The sequence below is a fragment of the Rhamphochromis longiceps genome, linkage group LG7, assembly GCF_057381845.1.
Source record: "Rhamphochromis longiceps isolate RC_006_pf linkage group LG7, R_longiceps_female_GT1.1, whole genome shotgun sequence".
Classification (NCBI taxonomy): Eukaryota; Metazoa; Chordata; class Actinopteri; order Cichliformes; family Cichlidae; genus Rhamphochromis; species Rhamphochromis longiceps.
This window is the reverse complement of record NC_140563.1, coordinates 10,215,600-10,234,979: the sequence shown is the minus strand read 5'-3', so window position 1 is coordinate 10,234,979 and position 19,380 is coordinate 10,215,600. Positions and strand designations below refer to the sequence as shown.

The window sequence follows — 19,380 nt, the reverse complement described above, 5'->3', positions numbered from 1 at the left end:
CGGGGTAGTTCAATATTATGGTAAATGGTCTGATTCTCATATAGCACTTTTCTACTCTCCCAAAGTACTCAACGCACTATATACAACATGCCTCATTCACCCATTCACACAAGCACTTCTAAACTAAACTCAAGTGCAAACTAATCTACACACACACTACATTCACACTCCGATGAACGCATCAGAGGGCAACTTGGTTCTTGCCCAAGAATATTTGACATGCAGACTGGGGAAGCCAAGGATCAAACCACCAACCTTCCAATCAGTAGCTAATCTGCTCTACCTGAGCTACAGTCACCGCTATGTGAGCATAATATCATGTATGAAAATCTCACATGCATAAGCTTAATGATGCGGTCCAGCATTAAAGAGGTGACAACAACAAGTCTGTAAACGCTGAAGCTGTTGAATGTTCTTTAAGAATTTCCCAGTTTAAATTCATGAAAGTTGAAGCAATGGAAATTAGTCACAAGATCCAACATTTATCAAAGAAGGCCACCTTTGGAGTGCATGTGCCACCCTTGGCAACCATCAAAAAATTGTCTTAACTTAAATTTGAACTTAAATGGAAATTTAAACTTCTGGAGGCGTGATGGCTGTTTCTGGTTTATGTCAGGTGTCGAGAGTAATCGCTGGTGGGCGTATTGAATTAGTCACTGAATGTCACATTGCAAAGTAAATGCATCTCAGTTGCACCTTCACATTTCTTTTGCATTTCACTGACAATCAGAAGACCAACTATTAGAAAAAAAACATCCACCAACTCTCGGTGAGCAGCCATGATATGTTAGAGCAGGTAAACTGATGATGTTGTTTACTATTGTGTTAGCTGGTATGTTATTCACTAACACACAGTGAAACAGAGAGCAGATGTAAGCATTTTTTTTTTTGCTCTGACTTGCAAATTATAGGGAAGGACTTTCACTAAATTTGTAAAAGTAGCTATGAAAACACCGAACAGGAAAGGCTTGGTTTACAAAACATAGAGGGAGTTTAACTCCTTGGTGCTATGTTACAAAGCAAATACTCAAAATTGTACTTACATAACCTGTTATTACTTCATTTTACAGAGTTAGTTAATAATTAAAAATTGTATTAATGCTTAAAGTATCTAAATATAAATATAGAAATGAATAATAAGTAACATGAATGAAATGCTTGTAAATTCCACATCATCTCAAGATGCGTTCTCTCTCCTGTACTGACAGTGATTAGGGGTTATATGTTAATACATGATCATTTCTAAGAGCTTCTTTAGTTCAAATGCTTTAATTCTTTTCTATAAACAAGAATCGTAGAAAATATATTTGGAATTTGGAAACACTGATGTTTCTGTAATTTGTTTCAGTAATTCTGTGCCTGCATTTATTCATTGCTTTAAAAAATATTATTCTATTCATCTATTTGTGTTTGTAGCTTATAGCTTTAATTTGTAACATTTCCTTCTAATGCTGGAACACCCTCTTACCACTGGTCCCACAACAGTCTTTATCCCCACTGCACTCTGCCATCAAATGAAACTTTGCTGATGCACCAGTTGTCACAATGGAAAAAGCATGGGCATATTTCATTGTCTTTAGAGTGAGTCACTGTGGTTATTACAGATTAGTAGGTCAACATTCTGTATTATCAGAGTGCGTGATTTATGAGAAACCCTGCTCTGTGGGGGCTGCTGGAAGCCAAGTATATTAGCAAGCTACAGCCTTTGCTAAAGGTGCTTGCCAGAAAATCAATAAGAGCCTTACTAGATCCGACACATCAGCAGGAAAGCACAGAAGAAAGGCTGAGAAATAGTGAGTCCTTGAATCTAGCTATGTTAAGATAAATTTCAGCACCACCACGATAAGTTATGATAGGTGTCTAAGAAGTGACAAATAATATTCATTATTAAAACAATATAAAAAAATTGTTTCATTCGTCTAAAAATGCAAGACTAAAACATTTTTGGTCTTTGGAGCACTTTGATTAATGTGTCTTTGCTGAACCAGTCACTTTTCATCCCAAACACTACGACGACCTAAGAGTACTGAGGATCCATTGAGAGTTATCAGAAGAGATCTGGCAAATGTTTTTATTTAACATACATAAATAACAGTAAAAGTATTTTAACATCTCACATTTTGAATGACATATATAATTTATTTGTCTTTTTGTTTAAGTGATTTGAACAGGGAAATGATTTCATAAGCTCAGCAGATCTAGCTTAATGCAGCATACCTGTGTGTCAAGAGCCTATTTTCCTTACTGCTGTCATTGTCAAGGTCTGATAATCCAGCTCAGAGGCTAATCGTGTGGAGCAGTCTCTCCCACAGCTCTCTGCTATAAGCTCCTGCTCTTTGCTCATAAAATAGATTTAATTAAACAAAAGAACGATGGCAACTTTCCAAGCCCTGTGGCTCTGATGCATGACTCTGAAGCAGTGACTGGCGCTAGTGGGGGATGTGAAGGGTCTTTTTTGTTGACGGAAGTTCTTTTTTTTCTGCCTTGCTGTCAGATTTTGCATTAGGAGGTTAAATGACTTATCAGGTTCTAGACTGGTGCAGTGAGGGGTGTACTTGTTTATCACAGCTGCCTTGTCCACCATTTAATACGCAATGCAAAAGTGAGTTGCTTTGTTTACGTTCTTCCTGCAATTTGTCAGTACATGCATTCATCACTTCGGTTGAAAAAGATCAATTAATACGATTCAGACCAGTGTAATACTATTACCTGAAGATGGCGTGAACCATATTAGATTGTCGGCAAGTAGCTTTGTCACAACCTCTGTGTTGTGAATATGTTTTAATTTCAGTTTGCAGTTATCTTTACTAAAGACAATCCATAGAGGGTAACTAATAAATTGATGCTGACTAATAGAATATCAGAAATATTACAACTGTAAACATCTCCTGTAATCAATGATTGTAAAATGTATCTGATTTTATATCCATCTTCGAACTAAAGTTAAGATTGCTTATGACTACTTGCGATTTCATCTCCTTGAAAATGACAAATGGCACAGGTGTTTATACACAGGAAAAATTGTATTCATTTTAGTATACATTAGTTATAAAGATAATCAGCTGCCTCCCATCAGACCATATTGTAATGGGTCTACAAGATGATCAAACAAACAGGAAGAGCAGACGTTTATGATTATTAATTTATCCTCTGAATGGCCTTGGTAGTGACATGAAATTGCTGATTAGCATACACAGGCAAGAAGAGCATCTTACACCTTACCTGTGATTACATCTTGTAAGCAAGACAGAGAAGAATATGGAGCATGGAAGGACATGTTGGGATTATATTAGAATACTTGAACTAACCCTAACCTTTAGACTTAAAAGGTTTTTCAGCACATATTCTGTATTCTTGATGAATTGTTCTCAGCAAATATGGGTTTTAGATGAACCTCCTGGTAATTAGTGTTTGATCAACTTCAAAGGTAAACATCACTGATGCTGAACTCGCATCAGATCACACGAAACTGAGACTCAAATCATTTTGTGTTTAACACAATTATCAGCATCATACACTCTGCTGATGAGGTATTATTTGTTACTGTTGGTAACAAATAGGATTATCATCCTCCTGACTGAATCACGACTCACTGAACAAAAACATCTCACTGTCAGGCAAACTGAATGCATCAGTATCAGATTTTCCTCTAAGTCTAGCATTTTTTCCCCATTTTTTATGGCGTTATTTATCAAAGATTATGTTAATGTGTTCTCACTGGCTGTAATTTTGTTTTCAATTAATATTTCTCAGTTAGAAACAAAACACGCTCATGCAGTTTATCATATTCATCTTGCAGTGTTACTGCTGCCTACACTTTCTGAATATAAACACTTCCTTGCATGCTCTATTTGCAGTAGATGTACGCTATCAGTCTTCAGTGGTAGTTCTGGAAAGTTACAAGCAATAATTATACAATTTAGTGGGACAAAATATACAAACAAGAGGGGTATTTTAAAAGCTCAGTTTCACAAGTAAAATGAAAGAGAAAAAAACAAAGTAACTGTGTTACTAGTTTATGAATTACATGGGCATTGTTATGCATATATGACCACTGTATTAGCATAATTATGATATTCTAAATGTATATACACTAAACAGTATAAGTAGTATGGGTCTAATACATTAAACCATGGATGAAGTAATTAAAACTTTGTGGTGTTTCACAGGATATGTGTGTGTTATAAACTCCCCCTCTGTCCTATATGAGAGCAGCTCTCCCTGACTCTGCAGAGGCAGGCGCATTGCTGTGATTTGGTCTGCTAGGTTGCTAGTACAGACACAGTGCTTAATGTATTGGCAGCTTATGGCTTTTGTCCTCTTTAGCTGTCCATTAATGGAGCTTAGATGTGATAGGAAATGTCTTCAGAGGAGTACATTTTGAAGTAATAGCATTCCTTATAAAATGAGATTAGCTTTTTTGCAAGGTAAGCATTCTATTGCTGTTTCATGTGTAATGTACGGTCTACTGTAACAGTACTGAGCATGTTTATATTATTTTATTAAGAAGTTTAAAAATCTAAGTCTGTTTTTCAGCATTGATAGCTGATTACTGAATTTAGATCACTTAGAGTGCTATGGTATTACTCAGCATCCAAAACTGTATTGTATTGACTATAATATTTGTCTATGTGAAAACCATCAGGAATTATCATGTCTTAGTCTAAAACACATAATTTGGAACTTTTATTACTTGCAAACGTACTTAACAGGAAAAAGTCTAGACATCACACGACTGAGTTCTTCAAGTATGTTTGCTTTTTGTTGTTTTGTGCTTGTTGTTTTTCTTCAGTGTTTTTCTTTGTTTTTGCTTTTCCTTTCAGTAAAGACATAAAGCAGCCTCATTCAAGTAATTTGGCACTATTTTCAGCAAATTGTCTTTGATGAAAAATAACCTTTCTGTCTAATTCAGCCTGGCCAGGTTACTTTTGACCGTGGACTCTTTTTTTTTGAATGTGTATGGATGAAATGACATATAAAACACAAGATTCTGTATCATCATAACAGAAAGCAGAAAAAATGCATGCACAAGAAAACTGAGTTCTGCACACAGTGGGGTAATTTACTGTGATCTTAATGCAGGATTTTAATGAGCACCTGACATGTAACAAAGTTTAGTGTTGTCAGTGCTCAGATTTAGTCTGTTGTTATTTGAGCCGATATAATTCCCTTTCTTAAACAGTGAAGGTAATGGGCTAATAATTAGTTAGGCACAGTTATATATATTACAGAATAGATATCCTTTTTTTGTGTAATGTCTCAATGGGCTAGCCAAACAATTACTCAACAATTTCTTTGTTCTGCTAGCTTGGTTTTAGAGCGCTGTTTTTCTGTGGCATTGGTACACACATGGAGACATCCCACCTAAATACCAAGTACTAATTTAGTCATAAATTCCAGACAGTTTCATTTTAATTATTACTAATAATTTAAGGTATAATACTTTATTTAAGTAGGCTCTAAGTCAAGATTTTAAATCATTATGCAGGGCCATCCATATACATATCATCAGGTACTAGTCCAGAAGCTAATGAAAAAGCAGTGGTGTGAAGCATGACAAAGAAGCTAATTCATTCATGACTTTACAACTCTGGCATAACGCTTCAGTTATCTTTTTGAACAAATAAATTCTTTGGATAAGGACCATAATTAGCCTGATTACAATAGCTCTCATTTGGTATTGTGACTTTTTATCTTAATGTGTTTCCTAATTATGTTGTTTTTGTTTGATTACAGAAGGAATGGCTGTGTTTAAACTGCCAAACTCAGAGGGCTTTGTCAGGACAGCTGGGAGACTCAGGAAAAATGCCTCAACCTTCACCTCCACCTGCCAAGTCAGAGACCCAGGCCACACCAGTAACCACAAAGGCAGAGCCCAAAACCACCTCAACGAAGTCAGAGACCAGGCCTGGACCCACAAAATCACAACCCACCCCCGTGCCTGTTGAGACAGCACCAACAGTTTCAACCATAAAAGCAAATGTAGACTCAACATCTCTCAAAATGGAAACAATGCTTACAGCAGCGTCTACACATATTGAGCTTGAGACGACACCTTTACCCACCAAAGAAGAGGTTTTAAAGCAACCTTTGACAGAGGTAACACCAACGATTGACGTTCTAGATACAGATGTTACCAAGAAAGAAGAGGTACCAAAAACAGATTTCAGCACGACAAAATTACGCAAAACTGAAGAGTCTAAAACGGATCTTCATAAAGTTGAATTTGAAGCAGGAGTAGCTGAACCTTCTTCAGTTCCAGTTCCTGACGCTTCAGTTGTCTCTGCGTCCCCTGTCACTCCAGAGGTTGCAGTAGCTCAAGTTATTCCAGAGGCTCAGACAAAACAAGACCTGTCTGTTGCAGAGAGGATTATTAAGGTGGTAGACACTGATGATCGCACCATCCTGACAGACTCATCAAAATCTTTGCAGCAAATTATGGTGCAACCAGAGTCAAAAGAACAGCAGCAGGTGGTTATGGAAGGAGATGCAGTCACAGTAACTGACAGCAAAGAATTTGCTGATGACTCTGCTGACAAAATTACCAACATCCTCTCAACCATTGAGTCGCAACCAGTCTCTCCAAAAAGAAAAGTAAGAGTTTATCCTGTTTGTTGAAAAAAAATCTAGATTATCTAAAAGAGATAAAAAATTAAACAACAAGAGCTTTTCTCTCTGTTCTTTAGTCTTGGCTATACTTTACCTGTATAAGATTAGATGTATTTTTATATTCAAAGCACATCAGATTCCAAACTCTTGTTTTGCTAATCTTGAAAACTTTGACTTTTATCTTTCAAATTATAAGAACGTTAAAGTTGTTCACATCAGTGATGGCATTTTCATGAGTATATGGAGTAATATGGAAATTTGTACATTACAGCTCCATTTGGTTACACTGATTAACTCAAAAGGGGACAGAATCTTGTTAAGCTTGTTGGTGTGTCTTCTGCAGTAAGTTAGCTCATGACAGATCTTGGGTTCCACAGCATTAAGAGTCAACTTCATTTATTAAAGAAATGTAATCACAGCCACACTGATATGTCTTCCTTTTCACAATTTTAGGATGAAGATGAAGACAAAGAGCTCAGTAAGAAACGAAAAGACTCTCTTTCCACTGCGGAGGTGCCTACAGATGTCCCTGTAACAGCTACTAAGCCCAAATCCAAACCAGAGGGTCATGATGAAGAGCAACCTCAGATTTTACCCATATTACATGAATTGAATGATGAAATAGTGAGTGGTGCAAGCAAAGATGGTGCAGATTCTTCTATACCAGCAAAGGAGCAGATAAATGCTAAAAGAAGGCGTCTGAGTTTCCAAGCAATGGATGAAAGCAGTGAAAGTGAACTCACACCCTCACCATCACCTAAAGTCCAGAGAAGGAAACTAAAGGTGAGCAATATTTCATCCAGCAGTGAGGACATCAAAACTGAGAGTGCTGACTCCTCTGTGGAAGACGAAGAGTTCATCCGCAAGCAGATAATGGGTATGGGTGATGAAGAAGAAATGTCTGTATCAGAAGATGAGAAAGAAAAGAATTTGGAGAATGTACAAGCTATAAAGGATACTGACCTTGATAATACATTGGTGACAGTCAAACCACTTTCTAGAAAAGGTAGCACAGATAATGAAGACAGCCCAGCCAGGAACAAAGCAGTCCCAAAAACTGACAGCATGACTGCTCAAAGCGTGCCTGAAACATTACCCAGAACTACTTTCAAGAAAGCAATTCCAGTCATGAGACAAAGACAAAGCACAGATGAAGAAATAGAAAGCATCACAGAATCTGTGTCAAAGGGTTCATCTAGTGTTCAAGCATCCAGTTTTACTCCAGAATCTTCACCTACATCAGCCTCCTCCCTGGAAGAGGATAGTGATAGCAGCCCTAGTCGCAGGAAACCCAGTGGGGACAAACAGTATCGCAAAGGTAAGCACAGGCAACCAACTCAGCCTCTTCCTACCATCGAAGACTCCTCTGAGGAAGAGAAGATGGGACCCCATGGACAACTACTGTCCCCACACAAAGATTCTTCCTCCACAGAGGATCTGAAAGAAGTCACAGTTATAAAGGAAACTCATAGAACATCTGGCTCGGAGTATTCTGCCAGTATAGAATCAGAATCAGAAGCCACTCAAGCTGTACAGAGAGGACGTAAACCTTCACCAACAGTCATACCATACACCCTTTCTGATCCATTTATAGAAAAGGACAGTGTGACAAAATCATTAAAGAGTGCAGAAGAAGCATACGAGGAAATTATTCAGAAGACTAAAGCTATTCCAGGAGACAGTCCACCTGATATTGAGCCACTCTATGGGGGGATGGCAATAGAGGACTATCTTTATGAATCCTTAGTTGAGGAACCTGAAATTAAAATGAGTGAATCTCGGGAAGAACCCAAAAATGATACTGGCTCTGATTCTCTCAAAAAACTCAGGTCTCCTGAGGAGGTTTATGAGGAGATGATGCAAAAGAAGAGAGAGTTAATGATGATAGAGCATGAATTTCAGCAGGCACAAAATGCCATGGAATCTTCTGCCTCAAGCGCTTCACAGGTCACTTGCCCTCCCTCATTTGCTGAAACTTGTGTAGTGACTATAGAAGAGACATACCCAACTGAAAAACTTGAAATGCCTCTTACAGAAACTGAAACTTTAAGTGACATGTCAGCAAAGAAAAAGAAGCGACCAGCCCCTCCACGCCCTTCTGAGCCCCCAAAGCGTCCTGACATAACTGTTGTCCCTAGTACTCCTAGTGGGGCTATAAGTTTTGTTAGGCCTATGATTCAACAAGATCCTGCATTAAGGAAAGCATTGTTCCCTATACCAGACCTCAAGATTACTCAGTGTTCATCTGGGGAAGAAGAGGATGACAGTCTTGCAGATGACTATGGCATTGGTATTTCCTCTGACATTACCCCCAGTGATGACTCTGAGACCAAAGAAGAACCATGCATAAGCCCATCTTTGTCTGAAACTGTTGAGATGGATCCTATATGTGTAGTCTGTGAAATTCCAGAGCCAAAACCTATTCCAACTCCAATATCAGCTCCAGAACTAACTACAACACCTTCTCCTGTATCACCAGTGTCACCTCCAACCTCACCAGCTAGTGCAGATTCCAGTTTGGCCTCTAATGCTACATCTTCATCTCCATTCCAGGCTCAAACACCTCTTTCATCAGATTCAACTCCACTGTCTACACCAACACCTTCTGCTTCATTTAAAACACAATCACCTCCAGAGATCTCCTCACCACTGCCTGCCACAGATGCAGGAGTACAATCTAATGAAAACTCAGTCTCTTCTTCTCCAGTTACAGTTATAGTTACAATACCAGATGTTGTGTCTGATCCATCCAAAGTGCAAACAGCTACAGCCATTCAAGTTCAGACTTCTACAGTAGAAGCCATAACTGCATCACCTGTTGTGGTACAAATGCCAGACTTGGTTTCATCTCCATCTCAGGTTCCTGACAACATTCCAGCTATTTCACAGGTCTCAGCACCAAGTCCAGCACCTTCTGTTGTCTCCATTCATTCTACAACCCTAGTAGCAGCCCGACCTGTTGCAGTCTCGGCTCCAACATCTGCCAGTCTTTCCACTTCTGTCACTCTAGTTTCATGTCCTGAACCAGTCATAGTGCAGATGCCTGACCTGGTTTCAACCACAGCTCCCATACCAACACATCCCCCATTACCAGTCTCAGCACTTGTTACTACCCCAGCTCAAGCTGAAACTAAAGTGGTACACTCAGTCCCTGTACAATCAGCCATCCCATCAGTCAGTCCAGTGGTAGTCCCACCTCTGGCTCAAACCGCCCAGATGCCTTCAGCAGCAACAGCTTCAACTACTATAGTCAAAAAGAAGGTCCCGCCTCCTCCTCCCCCTCGATCTACTTCGGTATCATTACCTGAAACTAATAAAGATGTTCCTTTTGTAAAACCTGTTGAGCATGCCACTCGGACTACATCACCTATGGGAACCACAGCTGTTGGACAGCCAATGCAATCTGTTGTTGTGGATATCCAACCAAGAATGGAAGCCATGAAATCAGATGGTGGAGTTGTACCTCAGTTAGTAACACCAAATAGACAGGGGCATGTAGTTATCATTGTCCCCAGTGTAGAGAACAAAGCTTTGATTGAACAAGCCAGAAACCAAGGTATACCTAGCAAAGGGCCAATATCTTTCATTGCTTCTGCTCCATATGGTAGCCAAGTAGCCCCACATTCTGCTTCAGATGTGTGCAGTACAGATATATCTTCACTTCCTACTAAGGTGGCAACAGTGCAGGAAGTTGTAGCTCCACCCATTTCACCTAAAGTTATAGACACAGTAGAAGTACCCATTACAGTTTCTAGTCCAACACCTCCATCCACTTTACCCAAACCAACTGTTCCAAAGCAATCAGTTCCCACTCCAGTGACAACTGCTAAAGCAAATTTCACACCAGTTCTTTCTGCAGCTTCTATTCCTAGTCAGACTACCAAGCCTCCTCCACCCATACCACCTAAACCTGTATCAATTCCAGCTGGAATGGTTTTCAGTCATAAACCAGGAGAGAGTGTCAAGCCACCTCCTGTAGCTCCCAAAGCGGCAACCCTCCCCAGGACAAAAGAACCTCCAAAGGCTCTATCACTTAGTCTGACAAGACCTGTGGAGTCTAAGTTGGGTGCAACATCTCCTAAATCACCTGTATCTCCTAGACATGCGAAATGTTTACAAACCTATGTAGTGATAACGCTTCCATCAGAACCTGGTTCACCAACAGAGTCCATAACTGTCCAAGCACCTGTAAGAAGAGGGTCCATCCCTTCCACAAAAGTGTCAGGAATACGGACAACACCATCAGAGCAGAAAGCACCCATTGAAGTATTCTCAGCACAGGCTACAGTAAGGAGAGCCTCGGTCCCTACTGTAAGGCATCCACCTCCAATATCTGTAGCTTCAGCTGTCCCTGAACAAATGACAACTTCTGAGGTAGTAGTTTCTGAAGTCCAAGCTAAAACAGACACTATGCCATCTGTAATGCTGTCATCGCTTCCTGTAGTTGATATCGTAACATTGCCATTAGCCCAGGAAACTTCTGTCCAAGCACATACTGTGCCTTTTCCAATTAAGAAACCATTTGTGCACCAGGAGCAATCAATGACTCCACCACTGTCACAACCTAAAACACTGTCTGAGGTCATCACAGTGTCCCCAGAGCCAAAAATTCTCATTCATCCAGTCCAAGCCACAATTACAGAGATCATAACAGTTCCATCAGAAAGTTTAAGTGAAGCACTGGTTCCTCAGGCTCCCAAACCAACCATACCTGTCCAGCCAGAGCCTCTGATTGAAGTTTTTTCTACTTCATTGCAGCCTGGAGTATCTTTTGACAAACCTGTAGCCCAAGATAGACCATCTGCAACTGTTTTTGATGCACAAGCTGCAGCCCAAATTGAAATGCCACATACAGACGAGGATGTACCTACTGATGTCGTTGTTGCAGAAGCAATTTCATTAAGATCACTGATACCAGGTGTTCAGCAAATCCCTGTTGAGCATCCACTTACAGTATCTGAAGCAATGACTCATTCGAAAGATCAAGAATTGGCCACAGGTCTTAACTATAGCTGGACCATTTCTGAACCCTCACCTGTTCTACAAACTATTCAACCTTCAGAAGTTCTGCCTGCAGTGACAGAACATCTGCCTACTCAGCAACCACTTCTTGTAGCTGAAGGGGTTTTCCTCCCTACCAAGTCTGATGTACTCACAGAAGTTATTACAACTGATGCAGCTGTTAGAATACCAGAGATAGCAATGGTACATCCATTACCGCATCATCAACCTGTGGTAAGTGAAATTACCCCTGTTGAGTTAATGCCATTAACTATAGACGATAAGAAGATATCTCCTACAGCTGCTGAGGAAACACCATCACCTCTTATCATGGAAGTTGAACACATAGTTACACATCCAAATATACCTCCTCATATATATATTCCAAAGGTCTGTGAAGGAATAACATCCTCAGTTATGACACATTCAGTGCCACCACTGGCATTGCAACCTCAATTTGAGCCTCCTTCACAAATTATAACTAAGGATGCTGATCTCATAGCTTCTTCAATATCATCATCCATGATACAACCTCAGGCTGGGCCTGGAATGCCAGTTATGACAACTGAGGAAACCACCCATAAGAGGAGGACATCCATATCTTCCATAGTACAGCCAACATATGCCACAACTGAAAGATTTACTTGTCCTACAGAGTATGAAATGCCCAGACAAGTGGTTACAGCTGAAGCCTTTGCTGCCACCAGAAGAGAATCCATAACCATGCAGCAACCATACCAATTAGCACAGGTAGTAAACCTGCCAGCTGAAAAAGATGTTTCTAATGATGGTTATGCTGTTCAGCTCCCCTACAGAAGAGAATCTATTCCAGAACGCCAACCACATGCATTGACTTATTCATCAGAATATGATCACCCTGTGGAGCTAATAACCACTGAGGAATACACCGCGAGGACCTCACGGCCCACAGTGCAAGACATTCCACAGAATGTTTCTCCAGTCACCATCACTAAAATTCAGCAAGAGTCTATTGAAAGCCAGGAGATAAGAGGAGCAGAAAAGGTGGTCTCTAGTATGAGCCATATGTATTCAGCTTCAATTTCCACCTCAGGCCAGCCACCTGAAAGCCTTCCTAGCCTAGTTACTCAAGTAGTTACCACTGAGGTCCAGAGGACCACTGTTTCTGTTGTCCATGAAAGACTTCCACAGGTCCCTCCACCTAGTGTAGCAATAACTATACAACCAGACATTGCTAAAGTCCAACCTGTACCCAAACAGAATGGTAAAATATATCCTGGTGATGTTATTGATTTACGTACAATGAAGGTTGGTATAAAGATGACTGCGCAAGGCATGGACCTGACTCCGCCTGAATCAAGTCGACAGTCTTTTTCAAGTGACTCTAGTGGCCGTCAAATTACAGCAGTACAGCCGGAGATAGTAAATCTTAGTCCAGCAATTACCCCAGCAACCACACTGTCTGTTGTCACTGACAGCATCACAATTGTCACATGCACAGCTACTATTGCTTCATATAGCAACACTCCAGCAGAGAAACCGCTTGATTTGCAAGGCCCCGTTACATCATTGCCACTATCCCTCACAACATACAAACCATTTGAGCCCTTAGCACAGATCGTATACAGACCTGTTAGCACCCAACCCATGCTGAGTGCTGTAGCATCCACAGCTCAAGATATACCAATTAATCTTTCCTTTGAAGCTCTTGTGTCCTCTGGAGCAAAACAGCCATTGACGTCAGTCCCCACACTTCTCAGCAATGGAGGGCCTGTCCTTTCTCTAGAGGCCACAGAGGCCATGGATCTGACAAACTACAAACCAATGAGAGCTGTGGTAGCATTGTCTGGTACAAGTCCAGGAGTGGTGACCACTGTTGTAGAGGATGAAGGGACCCCAATGGACCTTACAGCAGGAAGGCATAGTGTTTGCTGTGATGTAATTTACAAGCTACCATTCACGGGATCATGCAGAACACAGCCTCCAGTTACAAGCCAACCTGATAACCGTTTTGGCTACAGAGATGACCACTATCAATATGATAATGCTGGACTGTATAGTATCAAAGGAACTAATGGCATAAAAGCATCAGTGTCTGAAACCAACTTGACAGAGGCAGGACTGTTTTCCATGGTTCCTAAAAGTGACTATGACTACCTCAGTGGCTCTTCAGATGGCGCTATAGACCTCACTGCAGCTAAACTTTCTGCTGGTGAGTATGAGAGTACTTCTGCATGATTTGTCTTTTTTACTTCCGTGTTTTCTTTTTTTGAGAGGGGGGAGTGGGCTTCCATTGGCTTGAATCAAGCTTTTAAAATGCCTCTGCATGACATATAGTATGTTTTTACAGTTCAGTTCTTTCTGAAGATAAACATACTTATTTTTCCTGGAAGTTTATTATTTCATGTTTGCTTGCATACTGTTTCCAAAAAAGTTAGGACACTAGCTTTACTTTGTTGTCTGGGTCAACTTTGTTAGTGAGAGACAGAGGGAGGCGCTGAAAGGTTGCTCCAATGGAGAAAAACACAAACACAGTTTACAGTTAATAGCTTACTTACAACTGGGCTACACTGCCCATGAGGCTACATTCTTTAGGGCTATGCCTGTAACACTCTGCCTATTGCCTTCACATTATATAACTTTTTAAAATATTTCGCCGCATCATTATACGGGCTGCAAGTAGGGGTGACATGGGCTGCGAGATTGAGACAGAGGAATTAGAGCCTCTTAATACGTGTTTCGTTTGGGTTTCCACCAGGGTGGAATTACCACAAATAGAGAGGGGACAACATAACGTATGAAACAGGAAAAGATCGCCGTGTAATCCCTTTAATTCAACAAAGTAACTGTATTCTGAATACCACCTTTTTAAACGGTAACTGTAACAGAATACAGTTACTCATATTTTGTATTTTAAATACGTAACGCCGGTACATGTATTCCGTTACTCACCAGCACTGCATATATGCCAATTTTAAATTTAATGCCAGCAACATGCTTTATAAAAGCTGGAAGGACATAGTTTGAGGAATATCTCATAACAAATTAGGAAAATTATTATTCAATCAGGGTAAAAAAGATAACTCTACCAACTGTGGTATATAATATCATTAGAAGATTCTGATAATTTGAGAAAAATTGACAATAAATGCCCTTTATCTTTAAGACAGAAATAGACAAAGAACATACAAAGATGTGTTCTGTAATTTCACAAATTAAAAAAATATTTTGATTCATAGATTCAGTTCCATTTTATTATACTTATATAGCGCCAAATCACAATAGTTACCTCCAAGTGCTTTATATTGTAAGGTAAAGACAATAATACAGAGAAAACAGAGAAAACCCAAACAATTATATGAATATCTATAAGCAAGCGCGTCAGTGGGAAGGAAAAACTGTCTTTTAACAGGAAGAAATCTGCAGCAGAACCAGGTTGAGGGAGAGGCAGCCATCTATCCTGATCACTGGGGGGTCAAGCGAGAAAGAGATTAATAATAACTAATGTGTATAGACACATGGTGAGTAAAAAGATGAGTAAAGAAAGACACTCAATGCATCATGGGAAGCCCCTAGCAGCCTAGACATTGCACCGTAACTAAGGGAAGATTCAGCCCTAACTATATGCTTTATCAAAAAGAAAAGTAAGCCTAATCTTAAAAGTAGAGAGTGTTTCTGTCTCCTGAAGATGTTGTGTACTCTAGGCTAAAGCAGCCATTGACCACCTGGCTTGTTTTCAGCAGACACATGACAATCTGAATAGTTATAGGTTCCACTGATGCACATAGCATGGAAAACTTAATTTCTTCGAGGCACCATTAATGCTGAACAATGATTCTGTCAGTGAGAAGCTTGGTTATATCAGCAAGATAATGGAAAATTCTGTACATATTACAAAGAGTCCAAGCCTGCTGCCTGAAGGCAAGACCCGTCACCCTTTAGCACATAATAAAATTAACATAAAATTCCCTGAAGTGATTACCAACTAAAATTCGATTTCAAGCAAAGAAGCATTTTGGAAACATTTTGTTTGAAAAAAAAATCACCAGTATTTTATATATTTTCTACACTTCTCTAATAAAATCTTTTATATGATTAAATCTTCTGTTTTTTATTTATAGGTTGCATGATCTCCTTAACTTTTTTGGAAATTATTTAATTTGCTTTGCTGTTTAATATGCATGATTTCCTTAAATATTAACCTGTTTTTCTTTTCTTTTCCGTTTTTTCATACAGATGCATGTGTTTGCCTACGTGTGCTCCCTCAGTATTTTGGTTTTGCATCTTGCTAGCCAAAATGACTTCAGATATGCATGTGCAGTTTTTTTTTATCCAAATTGCATGACTCATTTGGGGTTTTTTTTAATAAAAGTTTTTTAGAAGAATAAAATATATATTTTATTACAACAGGTAAAGCACTAGACTACACTAGCAAAACGACTGGAGTCTACCCTTTGATGACTACTGCTCAATACTCCCAGATCCCTGCAGCTGGGTTTGGTGTAAATAGTGCTCTAAGGACATCAGATGGAATAGTTTACTCCTCTGTTGCTGCCCCAGTTCCATCCACATATGCAATTACAACTCAGCCAGGTTCTGTCTTTAGCACAACCTTAACACCCACATCAATAGTCCACAGCCAGCCATTACCACACCCATATGGCTTTATCCCCACTACAGACCCTGGACAGATAATTCCTTTTGACTCTGGGCTATCTAAAGATTTTCTACCTACAGCTTTGGCTGACATCATAACTGGCTATCCAGAGATGTACTCTGATGCCACCCTGGAAGCTATTGCTGCTTCTCTGGATGCCCTAGCTTCTTCTCCAATATTCCCTGGCTTAGATAACACCAAAATGGCCCAGTATCAGATGGAGAGGGAATTTCTAGAGCTAGAGAAGCTTAAGCAACTATGTCTTGCAGAAGAGCTGGAATGGGAAAGGCAAGAAATCCAGCGATATCGAGAACAGGAACAGCTTATGGTCCAAAGGGAGCTTGAGGAACTTCAGGCTCTGAAACAGCAGCTTCTCCTTCAGCAAGAAGAGGAGCATCATGCCCACATGGTGGCTCAACAGGAGACCTATGCACAGCAGAAAGAGCAGTTGCAGCAAATTCAGCAGCTCCAACTGCAACTCCAGCGGCAGCTAGACGAGCACTATGGTAGTACTGGTCCCACTGGAAATCTTCTAGATGCTAAATATGCAGGTGTAGGAGACAGTGGCCAGTACTGGCCAGTCAGAGATGAGTCTACGACTCCATCTGCTGGGACACACATAGAGGAAAGTCAAGATTTAGTAAAGCTTCAAGCTGATCAGGACATAGGGAAAAAAATAATTGATAGTGGGGTGCAGACAGATGATGAAGACTCAGCAGAGAAACAACACGTTGGAAGGAGAAAGAAAAATAAAAGAAACATTGATAGCTCAGCTCAGACTGACGATGAAGACCAAGATGAATGGGATGCTCCAACAAAAGCTCGGCGACGCTCTCGAAAGCATAGCAGTGATGGAAAACATGGCTCCAAGGTCTCTAGCATTGCTATCCAGACAGTGGCAGAGATATCTGTCCAGACTGATCACTCTGGAACTATCAAGCGACCTAATGTCCAGATGGACACAAAAGTAGAAATCATTAAACATATATCAGCTCCAGAGAACTCTCAGAGAGGTGGAAGTCTGAGCTGTCAGACAGACTCAGACAGAAGACATGCTCCCACTGAGGTGGGCTACAGCACACACCTCTCAGCAGACATCCCCGCTAAGTCCAAAACCTTCTATACTACAGTTTCCCCACTGTCCCCAGAAAAGTCACTTGGAGGACAGAGAATGTTGACTGCAGACCCAACCAGATTTTCTTCTGGTCCTCGGATATTGAAGGCTGGTCAAAAATCTCTATCTGACCCTAAGTCCCTTAGTCCTTCCACAGAAGACAGGATGGGTGGATACTATGCAGACAGCTATTCTGTAAGTCATATCACATATGAATGGAAAAATATGAGCCGTCATATAGTAGTCTGAATTGACAAACTGATTGTTTGATTGTTTTTATTCTAGAGCCGAGGCTCTCCCTCTAGTACAGGTAAGAAGGTAAAGAGAACACTGCCAGATCCCCCTCCTGAAGATGACTCCCTCTCAGGACGGTCAGGCTACAGCACCAACTCTGCTCGACGCCGTCTAGCTCGTAGTACAACTATGGCCCGGGCAAAGATCCTGCAGGACATTGACAAGGAGCTTGATCTAGTGGAGAGAGAATCTTCTAAACTTCGAAAGAAACAGGCTGAGTTAGATGAAGAAGAAAAAGAGATTGATGCCAAGCTACGGTGAGACACATTTAATTTTTTTAAAATCATCGCAGTTTAGGATATAAAGTTACCTATACTTGTATTACTGTATTAAATTAATAAATAACTAATACCTCAGAAAATGATTCAAGCTAACTCCACTGCATCAGTCATTGCATCTCATGCCATCAATCTTCCTAATTCGTCTGCATGATTCCCTTCTTACCTTGATAGCTTATGGGCAAAAAGGCTGCCTTGACATCTCTCAATGAGACTTCTCAACACTCACACATAGTAACAGGTATTAATGTGTGAGAAAACAGAATATTGTTTGCCACCTCCCCTGGTTTTTATTAGAACTTTTGAGTACTAAAATTGTAAAAAAAAAAATATATATATATATATTTATTTCATTTATTTATTCAAGGTACTTGGAGATGGGTATCAACCGTCGTAAGGAGGCCTTGCTGAAAGAAAGAGAGAAGAGAGAAAGAGCCTATCTTCAGGGTGTGGCAGAGGAGCGAGACTACATGTCTGACAGTGAGGTCAGCAACATCAGAGAGACCAGAGGTGATGGTCTTGAGAGACCACGGACAGCTCCCCAGTCGGAATTTGAGCAATTCATCCCCCCACAGACAGAAGCTGATTCCCAGTACAACACACTAACTAGTCCCTACTCTCACTATGGCCAGTATGTTCCCCAGACCCAAACCACTAGCCACTACACCCAACAGAACATGTATCAGCAACAATCACTTTACCACCAACAGGTGTCTCCTTACCCAACCATGTCCCTCTCCCATGCCCAGACTCAGCCAGGCAGCTACCAACATGCTCTGCTCTTGCAGCAGGGGAAGCAGCGACAAACAAACCTGTCTGATTTAGAGCCCAAAATCACCACTAACTATGAGGTGATACGCAACCAGCCACTGCTCATTGTGCCAACTTCCACAGAAAGTGGATATGGAGTGGCTCACCTAGGGGGCAAGTATGGAAGCTTGGACTTGAGGTTAGGACTTGAGGAGAGGAGCATGGCCTCTAGTCCCATGTCTAGCATTTCTGCTGATTCTTTCTATGCTGATATTGACCACCATAATGCCAGGAATTATGTGCTGATAGAAGACATAGGGGAGCTCACCAAGGCGTCAACAGGGCTGAGCAATACTGGCTTGGGTTCTGGATTCAACTTGCCTGATAAGGAGATGTCCAAGGCAGACAGACTCAGGCGCACAGCAGAGGTAAATCCCATACTGTTAACTTAGTTTCTAGTTTTTGCTACCTTTTTCTCCTCAGACAAATGCTAATAGCTCAGAATGTTAGTGTTTCTTAGTGTTGGCTCTTTCATTTAAAAAAGCGATTCAACAATTTGAAGTGCTGATTCTCCAGTTTTATTTTATTAGGCTTGCATGAATGTAGAAAACAGTGTGACTGATATAGCCCTTTTAATTGTTCAAAACACTTCAGTGTTTTGAACAATTACACAATAACACTTAACATGTGGCGTATAA

General features: G+C 40.5%; 1 protein-coding gene across 1 annotated transcript in view; it reads left to right on the top strand.

Moving 5' to 3' along the window:
- Nucleotides 1-19,380, top strand: part of pclob (piccolo presynaptic cytomatrix protein b) — a 59,812-nt gene that overhangs the window by 21,825 nt on the left and 18,607 nt on the right. The window contains exons 14-18 of the mRNA XM_085411756.1: nucleotides 5,737-6,594; nucleotides 7,063-13,801; nucleotides 16,000-17,555; nucleotides 17,646-17,911; nucleotides 18,300-19,110. Of these exons, the coding sequence (XP_085267882.1) occupies nucleotides 5,737-6,594; nucleotides 7,063-13,801; nucleotides 16,000-17,555; nucleotides 17,646-17,911; nucleotides 18,300-19,110 (10,230 nt within the window). The remainder of the gene's footprint in view (nucleotides 1-5,736; nucleotides 6,595-7,062; nucleotides 13,802-15,999; nucleotides 17,556-17,645; nucleotides 17,912-18,299; nucleotides 19,111-19,380) is intronic.